General features: G+C 31.3%; 2 protein-coding genes across 5 annotated transcripts in view; one reads left to right on the forward strand and one right to left on the reverse strand.

Annotated features, from left to right (window-relative positions):
* The first annotated feature begins 96 nt into the window (after nt 1–96).
* On the forward strand, nt 97–5,333 carry LOC134831711 (SRSF protein kinase 3). 2 transcript variants are annotated; one of them, XR_010162014.1, is made up of 5 exons: nt 97–200; nt 355–814; nt 872–1,732; nt 2,177–3,320; nt 5,024–5,333. XR_010162014.1 is itself a non-coding variant. In XM_063845517.1 (4 exons), exons 2-4 carry the CDS (start codon nt 520–522, stop codon nt 3,223–3,225), a joined length of 2,205 nt encoding a protein of 734 aa, XP_063701587.1. In that variant the 5' UTR covers nt 97–200; nt 355–519; the 3' UTR covers nt 3,226–3,582. The 2 variants fall into 2 exon arrangements, 1 of the variants encoding a protein (XP_063701587.1); XM_063845517.1 differs by lacking the exon at nt 5,024–5,333 and having other exon boundaries at nt 2,177–3,582.
* Nucleotides 5,334–7,877: 2,544 nt separating this feature from the next.
* LOC134831203 (uncharacterized) overlaps nt 7,878–19,485 on the reverse strand; it is a 34,367-nt gene continuing 22,759 nt past the window's right edge. For all 3 annotated transcript variants that reach the window (XM_063844870.1, XM_063844871.1, XM_063844869.1), the window contains exons 2-8: nt 14,237–14,310; nt 11,947–12,709; nt 10,904–11,884; nt 10,208–10,370; nt 8,941–9,128; nt 8,682–8,879; nt 7,878–8,622 (exon numbers count right to left, since the gene is read on the reverse strand). In XM_063844870.1, the coding sequence (XP_063700940.1) occupies nt 8,365–8,622; nt 8,682–8,879; nt 8,941–9,128; nt 10,208–10,370; nt 10,904–11,884; nt 11,947–12,642 (2,484 nt within the window). In that variant the 5' untranslated portion in view covers nt 12,643–12,709; nt 14,237–14,310 and the 3' untranslated portion in view covers nt 7,878–8,364. The remainder of the gene's footprint in view (nt 8,623–8,681; nt 8,880–8,940; nt 9,129–10,207; nt 10,371–10,903; nt 11,885–11,946; nt 12,710–14,236; nt 14,311–19,485) is intronic.

A 19,485-nucleotide genomic window follows, 5' to 3' on the forward strand; every position in this document is an offset into this window, starting at 1 on the left:
ATTCAGAATATCGCCAATAAATGTCAAAAGTATTTAGTATTTGAACAAATGTCGCCGATAACGGTCAAAAGTACTTGGTATTACGATATTTGGGTAATTTTGTGAGTATTTGGGTAATGGATTTCAAAAGCTGAACTCAAAAAATTGATTAATTGGGCTTTTAATTAGGAAAATTCGATCAAATGGTCTAATTGAGTGAGGTAAGTGTGACTCGAGTGGCATTTAGCGAGAAAAATATCGCGTCTTTTCACTTGCTAAAATGCGTCTCTTGCAAGTTGGCCATTGAAAATTTTACGAAAAAAACACTTTTCAGTCAGTGGCTTTTAATTTGCATCTTTTTTGACTCATTTGCAGTGCATTGATTAGTATATTGTTGTGTATTCTGTGCTGTTCAGTAAACTTTTGGGAAAATCTCAAGCATTAAATACGAGGGAAGCGTTTTTTCTGCAAAAGAGTAAACGAAGAAGACGAATAAGGGACAAAGAAAATTGGTAGTTTGAGCAAAAATTGACGAGGGAAATGAACAAAGGTGACCAAGCTTCGGTAAATCGGCACATTTTGACGACACAGAAGAAGAAACGCAAGGGCAAGAAAAAGGGAAAAGCTGCTGCAGTCATTCAACAGCAACAACAACAGAACCAACAAAATGTGGAAAATACGAGCAGTGGCGTAAACACGACGAATCAGCAGCAACAGCAGCAGTCCAAGAAGAAGAATAACGCGAAAAACTCGATAAATAAACAAATGGACTCGTCAATGGACTCGAATGAGGATACAAATGATGGTGGTCTCAGTCCGAGCGGTTATGCTCCAGGCATGTCTCACGTTGTGGTGTTTCAAACAAAAATATTTATTAATTTTTTAATTTTAGGTGACGACTCGGATTCGGGTTTGATGAACAGTAGTTTTAATCGCGTCGACGGAGGCGACGATAACAATGTGATGGTGGACTCGAGTGAGGACGAAGAGCAGGAAAGTCGCGAAGATTACTGCAAGGGTGGCTATCATCCGGTGAAAATTGGCGATTTGTTCCTCAATCGGTATCACGTTACGCGAAAACTCGGCTGGGGACACTTTAGCACCGTCTGGCTCTGTTGGGACTTTGAGGACAAGCGTTACGTTGCCCTGAAAATCGTCAAGTCGGCACCGCACTTTACGGAAACGGCTCGTGACGAAATCAAGATACTGCGGTCCGTGCGCGAAAGCGATCCAAACGATCCGAAACGCAACAAGACCGTACAACTTTTGAACGACTTCAAGATAACCGGCGTCAATGGCACCCACATTTGCATGGTTTTCGAAGTGTTAGGCCATAATCTACTTAAACTGATTCTCAAGTCGAATTATCGCGGTATCCCGTTGCAAAATGTCAAGACAATTACCCGCCAAGTACTCGAAGGTCTGGATTACTTGCACACAAAATGCAAGATTATCCACACGGATATCAAGCCGGAAAACGTTCTCATTTGCGTCGATGACTCGTACGTGAAAAAGTTGGCGTGCCAGGCAACGCAGTTACACGCAATGGGCTTCAAATTGCCGTATTCTTTCATTTCGACAGCACCGCTCGAGTTTCAGGAGCAACCGATCACCGGGAAGCTGAGTAAGAGTCAGAAGAAAAAGTTGAAGAAGAAGGCGAAACGGCAGAATGAGTTGATCAAGCAGCGAATGGAACAGCTGGGAGAAGAGGTTAATGCACATGGTGATGATCAGGGAGTACCAAAAGAGAATGGTGAGTTTATGAAACTTATTTTTGAACTTTTTGTACCTTGCTCCGTTTGGAAATTAGATTTTTTCCGCAACCAAATTTTTATTCGTCAAAAGTAAAATGGTCAAAGTTCATTTGTTCTAAGAAAAGAATTTTAAAATGATTTTTAAATAATTTTTTATATTATTTTTTTTTGGATTTTATGAATTTATTGAAAATCTCCCAACATTTTTTTTTCTTTTTTTTTTTTTGATTTGAGATTTTTCAAAATTTTCAATGAACCCTTAAAATTAACAAAAATTTCGATTTTTTGTCGAAATTAAGTAAAATAAGAAATCGTATTTCAAAACCTACCATTCTCCAATCAAAAAAAAAAAAAAATTGTGGAACAAAAAGTTTAATATAAATTTGAAACAGCTTAATTTACGTGATTTGTTTACTAATTTATCTACTTTTTTCTGTTTCTAGGTGTTCCACTTGAAAACGGTGACATTTCCTTATCTGACGAGAATCATGAGAAAACAGAGGCGGCTGTCAGTGAGTTGGTCGAAGATAGCGAGGCTACCCCTTCGACTCCTAAAGTGAATGGCAGCGAAACGTTGTCACCTAAAAACGAAGCGACTGAAGCTTCGGATGACGACGACGACGAAGAAGCTGCCAATAATGAGCCGGAAAAAGACAAAGAAGAAACGGAAGTTGTGGTGACGAAAGAAGAACAACAACCACTAGTGACGATTAAAGAAGAAGGACAAGGAGAAGAAAATGCCAATGCAGAAGCGACGAATCGTGCCGTACCTGAAGAAAACGACAAGAAACCTGTGACGGATGGCGAAACAATGCCCGAAACTGTAACGAGTCCAGTAATGTCACGATCGCGACGTCGCGAATCCGATAGCGGAGACGAAACACTCACCACCACCGCAATGAAGTCCTTCGAGAGTGCCGAAAACTCAAACATTTGCGACGACATGACAAAACGCGATGTGACCGCCAAGGATCCAGCATTCGAAATATGTGATGTAGAGGTAAAAATTGCCGATTTAGGTAATGCCTGTTGGCTAGACAAGCATTTCACGGAGGACATTCAGACGCGACAATATCGTTCCTTGGAGGTCATCATTGGCGCCGGCTATGATTGTTCCGCCGACATATGGAGCACCGCATGCATGGCATTCGAGCTCGCAACCGGAGATTATCTATTCGAACCGCATTCCGGCGAGAATTATTCGCGTGACGATGACCACATTGCGCATATTATCGAGTTGCTCGGCCCAATTCCGAAACATATCGCACTGGGCGGACGCTTGTCAAGCTATGTTTTCAATCGGAAAGGCGAGCTGCTTTTTATCACGGGACTCAAGCCGTGGGGACTTGTCGAAGTGTTGACGGAAAAATACGAGTGGCCCATGAAAGAGGCCGAAGAATTTGCCGCATTTTTACGTCCTATGCTCGAATACGATCCAGCTAAGCGGGCCACCGCTGCCGAGTGTCTGCAACATCCCTGGCTGAAGCATTAGTTAGACACGAGCGACGATCTCGTCGTCGTTCAAGAGCAACACTAACAGTATCACTAAGATCTACACGAGAAACAAAAAAAAAGAACTATAATCAGGTAAAATTCACACCTGCACCTCCTTTGACATTGATCACCACCATAAAGCATCCGTTTTACTCATCAAATCATCATGCTTTTATTACTCAAACAATTAAAACCCATAAATATCTCATTAGATCACGAATGAATCACTCAAATATTGATTTTTTTCATTTGTTTTAAAAATTTCTTAAATTCGTACAAAATTTTTACAAAAAAAAAAGAAAATTTCAGGCTTTAATATTTTTTGTTACACCTCATAAAAAAATTATAATTTAAAATTTTGATAAAAGTCTCCATTAGGCTTAATAAAATAAAATATAATTTTGTTTTTTTAAATCGAAAATTGGTTTATTTTTTCTAAATTATTATTTTACATTTTTCCTTTTATCATAAAAAAAATTGTTGAAATTGTGTTTAATTTTTCAGTTTTTATTCGTTATTGTTTGTGTATTTTTAAGCAAAAAAAATAAAATGAAATAAAATTTAGAGCAGGAATGTTAGATGATGTAAGACTTCAATTAAAACGTATTAAAATTATTTAATTAATCCATAAGAAAAATACAATTAATTAGATCAAAATAATGTTTAAAAATAAATGAAGTTCAGCAGTGAAAATAATTAACTTTATATGCGATTTTGTGGGAACTATTCATGCATGAAGGCGACAAACAATGGATATTGATAGCAGTAGTGTTTGTTACATTTTGTTTTTTTTTCATTCTATGAACTCATTTCTCTATCCATTAATCATTTTTTTTCTTTTTTCGTGTTGTTAGGGCCGCTCCAATTTCATTATGAATTTTTTGTACTTTAATTTTTTTTAGATTCATGGGACGAAAAGAATTTTAAAAACTATTTTTGATCATTTTTTAAAAATATTTTTGTTTTTTTTTTGATAGTTCGGCTAAAAATAAACATTTTTTTTTTAGAAAAATATTAAAATTAAAAATTGTTCAAAAAATTACTTTGAATAATTTGAAAAAGGTCAAAAAAAAATATTTTTCATGAAATTTTTCATTTTTTTGTCTAAATGAATGTTTTACATTATCACGAAAAAAAATCAAAATTAATTTTGGAGCGACCTTAAGTTGTGGAATTGTTGAAGTTATTCTTCATACATTTTTTTCTAGCGTATTTAAGAATATTTTTCATGCTTGCCCATTTCATACAATTAGAATCTCATTTGTTTCTCATTAAAACAACATTCCGAAAACACTCACTCATTTTCCATAAAAAGGCATTGGGTATGAGAATGCAACAAGTAAACACCTGCATGTAATTAACGAGTTTTCATGAATAGGTTTTGGTCTGTATCGACTTCCACAGAAAAAGGGCCGTAAAATTTTTCTTCTTATGCACCATGACGCACAAATACAAAGCTATCCAAATTGTTTTATCAATTTTTACGATTTTTGTCGCAAACATTTTCCGTGTGGAAAAGCAATTTAATGACAAAACAATCGATCTGTCTTGGAGATTGCATGATGACGCTGCCACTTATTATCCGTACATTATGATTTTGTTTTGTCATTGTGTAAAATTTTTGAATCGTAATTATTTTAAGGAGCGTCGTTTTATTTATTGATTTATTTTATTTTTATTCGACATGGAGACGCCTGGCATTTTTTGTGTTTTCCGCATCACCACTTTATTTTTGTTTTTCACTCATCAACGTCATTCACATTAAAAAGTTTACAATTTTTAATGTTGTTTTACAGATTGAAATTGTCCGACAGTTGACATCATTTCGAAAACAGTGAAAAACAAGAAGAAGAATGATCTAAAATTCGTCCACTATTTGAAAAATTAAAAAAAATAATGATTAAACACATTTTTGGAGAGTAAGTACATATTAGCTATTAAAAATAGGATGAAATAAAAAGGTAAAGAACAAATAATGGAAAAAAAAATATTCGAATGAAAATTTCAAGTAATCGCCTAAATTAAAAAGTTTTAAAAACTAGAAGAGAGGAAAAATAAACATTGAGAAATTTATTGTCAGAAAAAAAGCAAAAAACGCATTTAATAGAAGACCATAAACAATATGTTGGATGAAAAATTCAAACTAAACTGGAACAAACATAAACAAATAAACTTATTTATACTTGTAGAAAAGGTGACTGTTTAAGTGTCTGTTTATTTAAATATATATACAATTATGAAAATAATCTGATCTTCCTGTAAGAGTAGTAAATTATTTAGATTGCATATTAAATATAAGAAAATAACTCCTTTTTTGATATTAACTTTTACTTAGTAAATTTAACTCAAGCTTTTTTGAACATTTTTTTTATAAATATAAAATTGGTCTCATTTATTATACTCGTTTTTTTTACAAAATAAATAAAGAAAAAGAAAATACATTAAATCATACATAAAAAATAATTAAAGCACCAATAATCGCAAGAGGTTTTGTGTAAAAATAATAAAATGTAAAAATAGCAAAAGATGTATGTTAGAGAAATTAGAATGTATAAACAACAGATGATTTTGAACTCATATCGCGAAGGCAATTTAAATAGAAAACAATAAAAAAGACTAGTGAGAAGAAAAAATAACTTGTGATGACACAAAATTAAATAATGAGATGAGCCTTCATTAACAATTAACACTGATATTTATAAACAATATTGCTGAAAACATACAAGTGTCAAAGTATGCAAAAAATAATATAAAGAGTTTCATTAGTTTTTGGCGAAATTCAGTAAAATACATTTAAAAAATACCGTGTTTTTCTACTTTTTCTTTATTTTTTAAATTTTTCTTACCATCTTTCTGCTCTTAGTTTTTTTGTTTAACATTTTGTTTACACGTTTTTCAATTTTTGCGCTTCTCTTTTAAATTGATTTCTTTTTTTATAATTTTAAAAATATATATTTTTACAATTATCAATGGCTTTCCATAATTGAAAAAAAAAATAGAAAAATGACAAAAATTAATTTAAAATTTTAAAGTTGGTTAAAAACGTTATATTTAACAATTTTTTTTAATGTTGAGAAATATTGTAAATTTTGAAAAAATGTTTCAAAAATCAATAAAAAAATTGAGGAGCACAAAATTGCAAAAATAATACTACTAAAAAGTGTGAAAACATAATTTAAAGCAAAAAAAATCGTAAGAATAATTTAAAAATTCAAGAAAAAGTAGAGAAAAAATTAAGTGGATACGCGGTATAATGATAGCTAAAAAGTAATACAGCAAATAAATATTCATAAATAAAACTAACAATAATGAATTTTATATTAAAATCATACATAAAAAATAAAATCACATGTAATTTATTATTAAAATACATAAAATTTGTTAATAAAAATAAATGTTGAAACGTAGAATTTAGAATAATTAGGACACCAATGATTTCAATAAAAAAGGAGTTTTGTAGAAAATTTAAAACGTAGTGTTTGTAGTTCAAATATTTTGTAGTAGAATGAATAAATTATTATGTAATAATAAACACAATAATAATTATAAACTAAGTTTATGAATGAAACTTAAAATGAATGAAAAAACGTTAATAAGTTGGGAAATGCTTTAAAATAAAGTGCGATTGAATTTGTATCAGAGTAAAAAAAAAACAAAATGTTAAAAAAAAACTTTCACACTCAAAAATACCTAACGTAAAAATAAGTTTCAATCGCCTTCCAACTTTTACTACAAAACTTATTCACAATAATAATGATAAAACTAAAATCTAGTCCACTGAAAATAAAAATTTTAAAACTCTTGAACGGAAAATTAATAAAAGACATTATTGTAAAAAAAATAAAGAAATATAGCATTACCTTCAAAGTGTATAATTTACTCATTGAGAAACATGATAAATAAAATAATAACATTAACATATTAATTAAACATTTTTTTTCTTCCAAGAAAAACAAATAAAACAATTTTTCATTATTTATTGATATTTTTATTTATTACAAGAAACGTAAACTTATTTTTTTTATGTAATATATTTAATTTCATAATATTTTGCACATTATTATATGTTTTATTTAATTTTTAGAAATTGTTTCTTATCTAAAAAAAAATTAAATTAATTATTATTTTTAATTCGCAAGCAAATTTTATGCATTGAAACATGAAGATGCAACTAGATTTGCTTACAATTATACAACTTTACGGTAAATGATGTTTAAACCGAGTAGAAGAAGTTCCACTCAATTTTTAATATACATTTTTAAAAATTTCTTTGTACATTTATAATTTGTTATTTAAATATATTTCAGCTATTTTTGTGTTTTTAATTCTATTACGACCAAGAAGAGTATAATTCTGTGTTTAAGCATTTTTTTTTTGTTTATTTATAAACATTCAATTCAATATGAAGAATATGCTTTGTTAATTACATATCACATTCCTTTCTTTAATATTAATATTATAATTTTTTATACGCTGGTGTTTTTCTTTAAACTTCTTATATTGATTTATTTTTTTAAAAGTGAAAATGAAAATTTATTTTAAATAGTTTGGAAATTTTTTGAAACTTTTAGTTTATCAGGCTCAATAAGCATATATTTTAAGCTACAGTTGAAACGTTTTTAAGTCCTAAATTACAATTTTTGAGTCAGTCTTTGAATATTAATATTTAGAGAGTTATCAATATAATTTTTTATTATTTTAATGGAAATTTGAAGACTTTTTAAAAATATGAGAAGGAAAAATTTAGTCTTGTAATATTTAGCAATACTTAATATTTCACGAAATAAATCAAAAAGGAAGTTCAAAAAATTTTAAAATATATACTGACAACTCTTGCTAATACTATTTTATATAATTTGGAACATTTAAGCATTTTTTTTCGAAAAAGGTACGATAGACAACTTTTCTTTTCATTTTTTTCAAATGACGATTTTTTTTCTCATTTTACATAAAATATTTTAACACGTAATTAGGTTTCAACATAAGCGACGTAGCTCACTTCAGAGCTTTTTTTTTGCTCTGTGAAAACAGTCCAAGCGTTTTTTAAAAAAAAATTAATAAATAGTTTTTTTTTCAATAAGTTGGTGCAGTATCAAGCATCTTGCATCCACATCACATCCCACGACGACTCCAAATCCTATCTTTGCAGTGTAATAGGGTCCTCCAAGTCTGTATCATTCTCCTCCAGTTTGGCAGCACCCGAACAGATGCGGCATTTGCAGCAAACAATACAGGGAGCTGCGAGTAACAGCAATGGCGACGCCACTAACAACAGTATTCCGAAGCCAGCAAAAATTCCGATAACTTGAGCTCGATGCCATACTACAGAAGCACGTGAATGTCCAAGTTTGTTTTTGCACGGTCCTTTGTCGTAGTGTCGCAACAAAAAGTCGTCCTAAAAAGAATTTTCGTTATTTAATAAAATCGAGAATTGCAAATTACTTATTTCCTTACATCGAGACTCGCCAAACAATACCAACAAAAGACATGTTTGCATCGCTTGCACATCATTTGGGCACATCCTTCGTCCTTTTCGATCGGTACCGAGCACATTGGACAACATTTGATCAGATCGTTGTCGAACGGTATTCCGAGCACCTCATTTTTGCCCAGTTGCTTTGTATTTTCCTCACATGACATTGTGGGATGCCACTGTTTTAAAAGAAATAAATTAATAAAATTTATGAAAATTGAAAATAAATTTAATATTTACCGGTTTTTTACACCCTGAACAAAAGTCCTCGCGGCACGTGGGACAATGAACGGCACATGGTGCTTGCACGATTGACGATGAAGTCGATTGAAGCGTTACAAGACGCTCCACTGACGTTGGTCCAACAAGACAAATTGTCTCGCAGCCGGCTTTCGGGCACCATGTTCGGAATTTGTCTAATTCCACTTCTGCAAATAAATAAATAAAAAAAAAACAATTTATTCCTGTCTTGATTGCGTAAATTGTGTCGTCGCCTCCGTTTGAACGAAAAAACAAACACACGAAAAACTGGTTTTAACTATTCTGCACAATGATGAAGATAAATTTATTAGCACATTATCACCGCGTTGAATACTAGAGCTTTCCTATACTTTGTGTAATTGTATCAGACCGACGTCAATTCCGAAGATATGTACGCACATTGGAGCGAAACATCGGGCAAAACCAGCTAATTAAGTATCAGTTTATCAACTTTTTTTTTTAGTTTATCACAACTTAGGCGATTGAATATTTTATTTCAATTTTTGTTGGCTTCCTTTGATTTTGGGGAAAAATAAGTTGTAAAATTTGTGACATTTTTTGATTGAAAATTCTTTGAAATTCTGAATTTGATTTTCCTTTAATTTTGAATTCAAAGTTGAAAAAAAAATTAAATTGATTTTAAGTTTGAACTCAAAATTGAACCTTAATTTTACAAAATAAAAATTTAAATTAATTAAGTTCGATTTTTGTAAAATTTTATTTAATAATTTTTCAATTAAAAAATTAAAATTTTTATTTTTTACAAATTATTTTAGTTCTCCTGATAAATTTGAAGGGGGAAAGACAAAAGTTGAAATCAATAAATTTAATCGCCTTACAAATAAACGTTTAATTGCAACAATTTGCCGGACATTTTACTTCCTTTTTCTTGTTCGTAATCAGAGTGTGTGTACAACTGAGGCAATCATGTAATATTTTGTATTAAATGACTCAGACAAAATTGCAATTGTTGTAATATAATAATCTAACGGTCACCGCAACTAATTGCCAGTATGAATGCACATGAAAAAATTGTAACAAATTCATAGACGGGCATTATCAACAAAGTAGATTAGAAAAAATCTCTATAGACGCTTTTTTTCGTCATTAATAAATATATATGCAAATAATTATCGAGTCGATGCATGCAGAGATGCAAATAAATTATAATTAACAACTTAGTAGTGACTTGAAAAGTCATGAAAATTTCAAAGTCAAGTTTTCACACGATGACGCTTTTTCTCACCTCTGTTAAGTCGGTAGCGATGATGTTTCTCCACGAGACTCGGGGCAGCTAGGGCAGTAATTTCCGCAATTGAGATGACACCTTGCGCAGGACACATTGCATCCGGACAAGAAACTTCGTAAGCACCTTCGGTAATTTCAAATTCCACGTATGCCGTCATGCACTAAAAAAGGAAGAAAAAACAACAAAACAAGAGTTGAGTTAATTTGCATGGATTTGACAAGAATGCTAAAAGTTTTGTTTTTTGTTTTGCGTCTTAGAATGTGTGATGTGTTTGGATATGAAGCTTAAGCGACTACATTTAATTATTTTACTTTTTGTCGATCCCCCTGATTTTTTTTATCAAATTTTTTTTTCAAAAAATTTAATTTTAGTCTTATAACTTTGATTTTTATTTTAAAAGGCTTTTAAGAATTTATATAATTTTTTATAATTTTCCCCCTTTCATTATAATCCTGATGGGACAAAAAATCAAATAATTAAATGTAGTCGCCTTATCCATTTTAATGTGTCGTAAAATATTATTCGTAAGAAGAGTGCGTCATGACTCAAATCAGTTGATGAGATAACGTGCTTTATTGTGTTTTGTCGTGACAATTCTAATTAAGCTTTTCGAGTGCGCCAACAAAAGAAACACAATTCGTTTGGCCAATTTGATGCTGAATGGCAAACAAAATGATTGATGATGTGACTTACCTCGGTGCAGAAGGAGCAACCACACTGTGAGATTTTGGTCATATTGTCGGATTTGTATTCGCCTAGGCACAATTTGCACACAGTTTTGCTGGATGACGTGCTGAGTTGCGTGAGATACGTGGATCCCGTCGTCCCAATTACGGTAAAAGTCGGTGATTCAGGCACTACACTACTAATAAGTATCTGCTGCTGCGACGTCGACGATAAAATGGCGTTACTACTATTATTACAACTATTGACTGGAATGAATCCACCGCCGGATAAGTTAAGTGAGTACTTTGAGCCGGCAGCTAACGACAAGAGACTAGAACAACGCGAGCATGTCGCTACAGAGCCACAATTTCGCAGACGATTAAGGGGTCGTATGGGTCCGTCGGAGCTCCCGTTCGAGCTTCCGGTATCGCGATACGTGGAATTCGTGAGAGCCAGGACCGTTTCGCATTTTCGTAGACCGATGTAGTCGACACCGCCAAAGGGTGCCGCGCGCTTCGGGGCATGCAAGCTGCTGCAACTTCCATTTTTCCGGAGCAAAGGCACCACAGACCAGAGTTTTTGGTGTACGGAATTGAGGGAGGTTGTGGACACGTTGAGTTTCGATCGCGACAAACGCGACAAATTATGCTCCGACGGACACTTGCTGACCTTAATTTCGGGCGACGAGATGAGGGGAGGCGATGGTGGCTCTTTGGAGGGACGACGACCCACTAGATTTTTGAGAAATTGCTCGAATTTCCGTTTGCGCGGAATCGGAGCACTTTCTGGCGGCGTCGACGTTGTGTGGGCACTTGGGGCCTGGTGCTGCTGACCCGAAGGAACGATGCATACGGTATTGGTGCGAGGGATACGCGATGCTGCGTGATGGTGGGCGGAAAGTTGTGTGTTTTGATGGTGGTGGGAATCCAACAGGGAGGCAGACTCGTGCGACCCATTTAAATGCTGTTTATTCTTCACGCCCGCCAGATTGTGCAAACTTGAAGATTCCTTGAATGAGAAAAGCAATTTTTTTTTTAAAGTTCAAGTGACTTTTAGAGGAAAAAAATTACCTTGATAGTTTCAGTCTCCTCCTCTAACACACCGTAAATTGGTGCATACCATGAATGTCTCCAATTGTTCTTTTGCTTTTCCGTTCCGGAAGGTCCTGTCTCACTCGTATCGTCACTTCTATCACTCCGATTATTGTTATAAGTTCCGTTCAAAGGCAGTTTCAAATGTTGCCTCTTTTGGTATTTCACAAGATTTTCTTTATCTATATCACTAATGTTGTTGTTGTTGTTGCTGCTGCATAAATTATCACTCAACGGTACACTCTTCTTGGAATACAATAAAACATTTTTATCGTCCGTTATCACTTTAATTGTTAAATTATTGGGTTTCGTGTCTGTCAGTAGTGGCGATATCTCATCGTCCGTCACTTTTTCGTCTGACAAAGTCTTGTTGTGGTGTAGTTGTGCGACCTTTGACAACGAATTCGATAGCTTTACACTTTTCTTTTGGTGATCATTGGCGCGACTAACGACATTTTCCGTGGAAATTTTGCCAAAGTCACTCACGGTTCGCTTCAACTTGTGTTTTTTGCTGCTACTTTTGATGAGTGGATTCAAGAATTCGAATTCGCTCGAGAGAATGGGCGATTTGTCGTTGTTTTTGTTGAAAATCTTACTGCGCGGGATTATTTGTCCCGATTGTTGATTGATGGCGTTGTCTTGCTCAACAATCGACGTTACTTGATGTGATTGCATGTTGGATTGTGTTTGTGGGTAGGGGAACGGTTCTTAAGGAATGGCAATGATGATAACAAATGGTGTCCTGCAACGATAAGAAAACAAATGATTCATACGTCATTCAATGTGGATAAGAGCAAATAAGATGAGATAACGTTCTGGGTCACTCTTATCGCAGGTAATTGTTTACTTTGGGCCGATACAAAATTCAAAATTATTTTTGTAGACTTTTTGAAGTATTTTCTGTGTACAAAAGTAAAATTTTCATTAGGATTTTTGGAATTTATTATTTTTTATACTCTAGGTATCCTACACAAAAATTTTTGAAAATATTAAACTCCAAACTGATCGTAATGAAAACTTTTATCTTTTCAAAAGAACTTTGGTCAAAAATGCACTAAATCACTTTAAATCAAAATAGCACCCCACAGAATATCTTAAAAAAGTGTGAGAGGAAATCGAAAACATTTTTGATAATTGTTTTGGCCCTATTTACTTTAATAGTTACTTTATCTAACTTTATTGTACAATTTATGTTTGATACGTGATAAGAAAAAGTTTATAACACGACAAATCACGTTTTAATTAGATTCAACTGGAATATTTAGTCTACATTTCTCATTTTAATAACCAAGGATACCGAAATATTAATTGATTTTTTTTATTGAAAACATCTCTTCACTTAAGAGTTCTTCACCGTCGTTCGACGTCATTGAAAAGAAAAACCTCAATGGTAGAAAAATATTAAATAACGAGGTCTTTGAGTAAAAACACAAAACTTTCCACCTGTTAACACTGCTTTGAGCAAAGGTGTCGATGGATACAAAATGAAAAACTACTTCAAAAGTTTTAATTACTTTTTCTCTCGTTGAGCAAGGTGAAAAGACCTACAAATGTGCATGTACAAAACTTTGAATAAAATAACAGTTTCTTACATTACTGGCTGCCGTTACCTATTCATAAAACACTTAACATTGAGACGTTCTGGAAGCGTTTAACGATTCTTTTTGATAAAAATTTTCCATGTAACAAACTTTTATTTCTCTCTCTACACGATATTTTTCTCTTAACGATGAGGTGATATTCATTCATGAAGTCGCATAAATTGAAAGAAACTCAATTTTAAATGAAAACCTTTTTAAACAATTAAATTTGTGCTAAACTTAAAAAAAATGAAGGTTTTTTTTGTATTTTTTCATTGTAAAACTTTTATTAGTCGTTAATTTTTTCTCATCAATCAAGTAAAAAAATCATTTTCCCGATCAAAAGACATAAAAAAATATTTTTAGACATACCCATGCGTTATAAATGAATATCGCCATGAAAAAAGGATTGCAAAGAAGGAAAAAATTATCGAAATCATCACGGATTTTTATGCGATTACCCTGGAATATCAATGATTTTATTGTCATAAAGATTTCAATAAAAAATACAGTACCAAGATTTACCGAGACTGCGATGATAAAAAAGTGAAGGGATTTATTGACGTCAGAAATCGCACAGAAAATAATTTCGCAATTGACTCGGAATAAATGCAAAGCAAGAAGAGAATGTTGCTATTTTTGAAACAGAAGTAAAAGAAACAAATAAATTTTTAAAGGTTGTTTCTTACCATATTGAAGTGTCACGGAACAGTTTGAAAAATTATGACATCTAGTCGTTGTCGCTAATTAAAACAGTTGCCGGCTAAAAAGAGAAAAATAAAGAAAAAACAAATATTAGAGTTGATTTTTTAAAAAGACAACCAAAAGAATCGTGTCAAGTTTTTTTTGTTTTGTTGTTTCGAAGTGTTTTTTTTAAATTTAAACAGATTCATATGTCACAATATCTTATTATTTAAATATTTTTTATTGCAAATTATTGTTTGTGTTGATTAAAAATTCATATCACACTCACTCTTTGGCTCAACATTCAACAGTTTTATATTTAAAATAAAAATAATAACAAATGAGTTGAGACTCTTAAGTCTTTCTTCATGCTAATAATAAATAATGAGACAAGCACGATAGCAATTAATTCTGCAAATTATTCGGTTGTTATTGTAGCCATTGTGCTGACAAAGAGGATTTTTCTTTTGTTTTTGTCTTCGAGGCGAATTATTTTTGAAAAGGTGTCAAATTACAGCGGAATTATAAAATACTTTTGATAAATTAAATATTCGATGACTTTTAAATATGGCTATGATGTAATCATTAATTAAGCTAACGGAAATTCTCAGAATTTAATCTCTTTGAGTGTCAAAAACTAGTAATCAATAATTTATTTATTTTTTTTGATAAAATTATTTATTATCCTACTATTCTTATTCAATGCTATTTTAATTTTTTTTTTAATTTTTTTAATTAAATAAATTTTTTCGAAAAAAATAAAAATTTTTGTAATTTTTTTTAATGTGAAATATTATATTTTTGTTACATTATTTTACATATTTATAAACTTATTGAAAAATAAAACAAAAATTTGCAAAAAAAATTAAAGGTTTAAGCACTGATAATCTTTACAAAAAAGACGTATTGCATCAATTTTGCACGAAGAAAGTATTTAAAAATATAAATGTAGGTTGAAATTTAAATTTTTTGTAAACTGAGTATTTTTTTAACTTTTCGAAACTTTGTCATACACAAATTTTAAAAAAAATATATTTTTAATACATATTTATCAAAAAAAAAAAAAAACAAAAAATATTTATTTTCAGAACAAATTTTGCCAAAAGAAATTTTTATTTGATTTTTTTATTTGCCAAATTTGATTCTCAATAAAATTTATTTCCCCCCTAATAAATATTTAAAAGATCCTAAATAAAATTAAATATTTTTAAAATTAAATTACTTAAAAAAAATCTAATTTTTATGAACTTTTGCCTTTTTGCGAGTATTTACATTGAATGCCAAATCAATATTTAATTTGTACATTCGTCATCGTTAGTCGCAGAAAATCCGCAGTTTTTTCAAAATACACTCGTTTGCTGATACAAAAAATTATCTGAATCACAATAAATAATTAAGCTAATTAACTGGAAGGTATTTACGATGCTAATATACAATAACAAATAAATAAAACATAAAATGATACAGAATGGCAATTCAAACAAAAATAATAAAGACGTTGAGCAAACAACAATTAGCTGAGGGCTTTTTCAGTACACAGTCGACAAAGGTAGCGTAGCATAATTGCCGCTTGGCAATCAACCACTTTGCATTTTACTGTGTGAATTGTCGCAGTTGTTGTTGCCTGGCAAGTTTTGCAGATTTTTGTAAAAGGTAAAATCAACAGGAACTGCATAAATTTTCTATATTCCTTCAAAAGTAGCAATGGCATTGAATTTCGTATACACAAAAGGATTTACGGATTCAGGATGTTGATCTAAGCTCATTTGTTGAGATAAGACAAACAGAGCTACCGGGTATTTTCATAAATTTACATGACCTTACAGGGGATTTCTAGTAGAATGATTACGTAAAAAATTTCCCTTGTGCAAATTTTATTTTAGGTAAGAGCAATTTTAAAAAGTGCTTCATATTACAGTGAAATCTCTCAAAATGGGGAACTGAAACTCAAAAATCTGTATAATTGTTAAATAAAAATTAAAGAATTTTTATTCCAATTTTCTACAAAACTATCAAGGTTTAAGAAAAACTTTTAATTAGGATTTGTACAATATTTTTGATAATTTTGTTTATTTTCTTAACATTAAAATTTTTATAATTTTTTTTTTAAATTTTAACATTTTTTTTTTTGCATATTTCTTTGTCTAAAAGTGGGTAAAATTATAATTATAAAAATATTTTAAGTCGTTTCATGATGTAGGATGAAATGTGAATTTTTTTTTTTAAAGATTGAACAGGCCTAACATTAAAAAATAACTTTTGCAAATCTCGTAGCAACTACAAGAAAACAAAAAAAAATCTGGACATTCCAAAATTACAAGCAGTTTCTGTGTGCGAAAAATCCATTTCCATGCTAAATAAATTGAAAATAACCCAAAAACCTCCATTTGTGGTTGGGTTCTCTTGAGGGATTTTTACAACGAGGCTAAGTGGTTGAAATTAAATCCTTCAGAGACGCACACATTTGAGAGGATACAAGAAGAAGCAGAACACTTGAGTGGTAAACTGTCATGTTTGGATAATAAAAAAAAAATTCTGAATAGCTTGTTTTTCTATTTGTTGTTGTGAGAAAGAGTGCGTGCGTCGCGCTATATGATGACAAATGAATGTTTGCATAGATGGATATAATCTTGTTTTTATTATTTTTCTCCTTGCCATAATCTGCTTGTTTTTGTCAAGAAGACTCTGAATCGTCGTCGTCGTATATCAAAATGTATTTGCGCTCTCTAAGCAGATGAACGTGCTTTATATTTATTATTCAAATAAACGTGTTGCTGTGTGCATGCACGGGAGTCGCTGCTGCTTTTTTTTTGCCACTGCATGCCGCTCAAAACTTGTTTTTTCTTCGAATTCAAAGTTTTTTTCTTTCTTTATATTTTTGCTAATTGTCTCTTTCAATATTTTTCAAGTGCCATTTATTTGCAATGGTGATGCGCGTCATAAAGGAACCGCTGCCAGTTAGATAATAAAATCATCTAGTACATATGTGACCTATTTCTATCCACCTCTCGGTCTGTTCGAAAACCAGTTGTCATGGAAAACAACAATTTCTCTTTTCTGTTGACTTAAACTACTTTTGAGTACAAGTTGCACTCGCCCTCATTGCGATAAAAAAAAATAAAATATTGAAGTTATGTATTTTTCTCTCGCATTCTTCTCGTTACGAAGCAAAAATCATATTAAAATTATTTAAAATAAATATTGTTCTGGACGTGTTTATTTAATTTAAAATGCTCGCGAACGAACACCCAGATACGCCATGCACTATTTTCACTGTTTACTTTTGTTATTGCAGCAACAAAAAAAAAATAATAAATGTCTTTCTTTCTTTTGTTTCGCGACGTGTCTGCTGCGTTAATAGCGACAGTTACCAGGTTGCCTTTGCATGGTGTGCCGTGTCAGTTGAAGGTTTACATGCGAGAAATTACCGTTACCTTCTCCCTTTTTTCTGCAAGTGATGATGAAAACAGTTATTTAGCACCTCATCATTTTAATCTCTTCTGTTGAAAAATGCGATAAATTTAGACAATCCAGATTTTGTAGAAAAACCGCGAGAAAGAGGCGAAAGGGGTCAAAACTCGTTGTTTAAAAAAAACTGGATTATTTCTAAGAAATGTTAATTTATTAAAATGTAAAGTGCTGTCTTCGCACAACCTCGCACCACAATTGGACTGTAAATGCGAACCTTTGTCACTCTTGTATTTCTCGTCAACAACTACAATTTACTTTTAATTATGATTACAACACCCTTTTATAAAAGATATTTTACTTCATCACTGCGTCAACTATTATTTTGCACGAACAGCGAAACATGGCGCACGCAAAGGAGAGAATCTACGGAAATGGTTGTTAGACTTTTTTTAAAGAATTTTTTTTTGACAGTCTTAGTTGAAAAAGATTTCAGTAAATTAATAAAAAAATTATTTTCTCTAAATTTTACTCTAAATCTAATTTTTTTTAACAAACAGCTTTTTAAAAATCCATAATTTTGTTAAAAATTTTTGGAAAAATCAATTGAAGGGCAGAATTTTTTTTTTTTTTTTTGAAAAATAATCATTTTTTTAAAATATTATAATAATTATTTTATCTAAATTATTTTATTTAATTATTTTCAGTTAACGTATTTTTTACAATTATAAAAAAAAATTTATGGAATTTTTTAAATTTTTACTTTAAAAAATTTATTGAAAAAAATATAAACTATTTTAAATAAAATTTGGGTTTAATCTGTAAATTAATCTGGATTAAATTTTGTTCAGACATTTTTTATCTTTTTTAATTTTATTTTGTAAAGTTTTAATTTGGATTAATTAACTCAATTAAATTTTATGATTTTAAAAACACAAGAAAGGTTTCTTCTTTCTGTGTGAACAATCATATCGTGCAGTAAGTACATAGTGACACGCATTAACGTCCATTATAAAAAATAAAACACAAAAAAAACGGACAATTTAATGACACAGAATGCCTTTTTTGCCGAATAACAGAGATACATGACATGACCCAAAATAATGCGAAATCACTTTTATAATAATTTATGTGATTGTCTTTTGACTTACACACAACAAGAGTCAAAATCTTGCAAAGTAATTTACTAAAAATTGATTTTTATTACTTTTTCATGTAACTTCATTCATTCATATGTCTCGTTTTAAAAAAATAATTCACGAGTACTTTCTCGTACATATTCGAGTGTTTGTTCAATAAAAATAAAAATAATAAGTATGAACAAATTTACGACAATTTTTATGGTAAAATTCAAATGAACTGCAAATGGAATGTGGAATGGTTGAACTTGCGGATGTAAACTTATAGCTTACACCACCCATGAAAAACTAATCAAAACTTGCTCTAATTTCCACCAAGCAATCAAAATACATTCATTCATCATTCATAAAACATCCATCAAAATAAAGGCGATATTTTTCGCTCTTTTTTATTGATCTAGTGGAATCGACATTGATTGACATGTAAAATGTGTTGCAATTTTATCGAAGCGGCCATAAAGTTCAATCACATGAAAAAATACTCTTTCGCTTACATTTTGAGGGCATTCATCTTTTTCCATTGCCGCATACAAAAGAAGAAAAAAAGCTATTCCGAATACTAACACACATTTACAAAATACAATTGTGTTGTTTGGTTGCAGCCAGTAGAGCCATAAAATTAGTCGGCAACGACGACGCATACTTGTAACGTCAACTAAACCCAAAACCAAACAAGTACGAGTTAAACCACCTCTATATTAATAAAT

This window comes from Culicoides brevitarsis, chromosome 2 (genome assembly GCF_036172545.1).
Source record: "Culicoides brevitarsis isolate CSIRO-B50_1 chromosome 2, AGI_CSIRO_Cbre_v1, whole genome shotgun sequence".
NCBI lineage: Eukaryota > Metazoa > Arthropoda > Insecta > Diptera > Ceratopogonidae > Culicoides > Culicoides brevitarsis.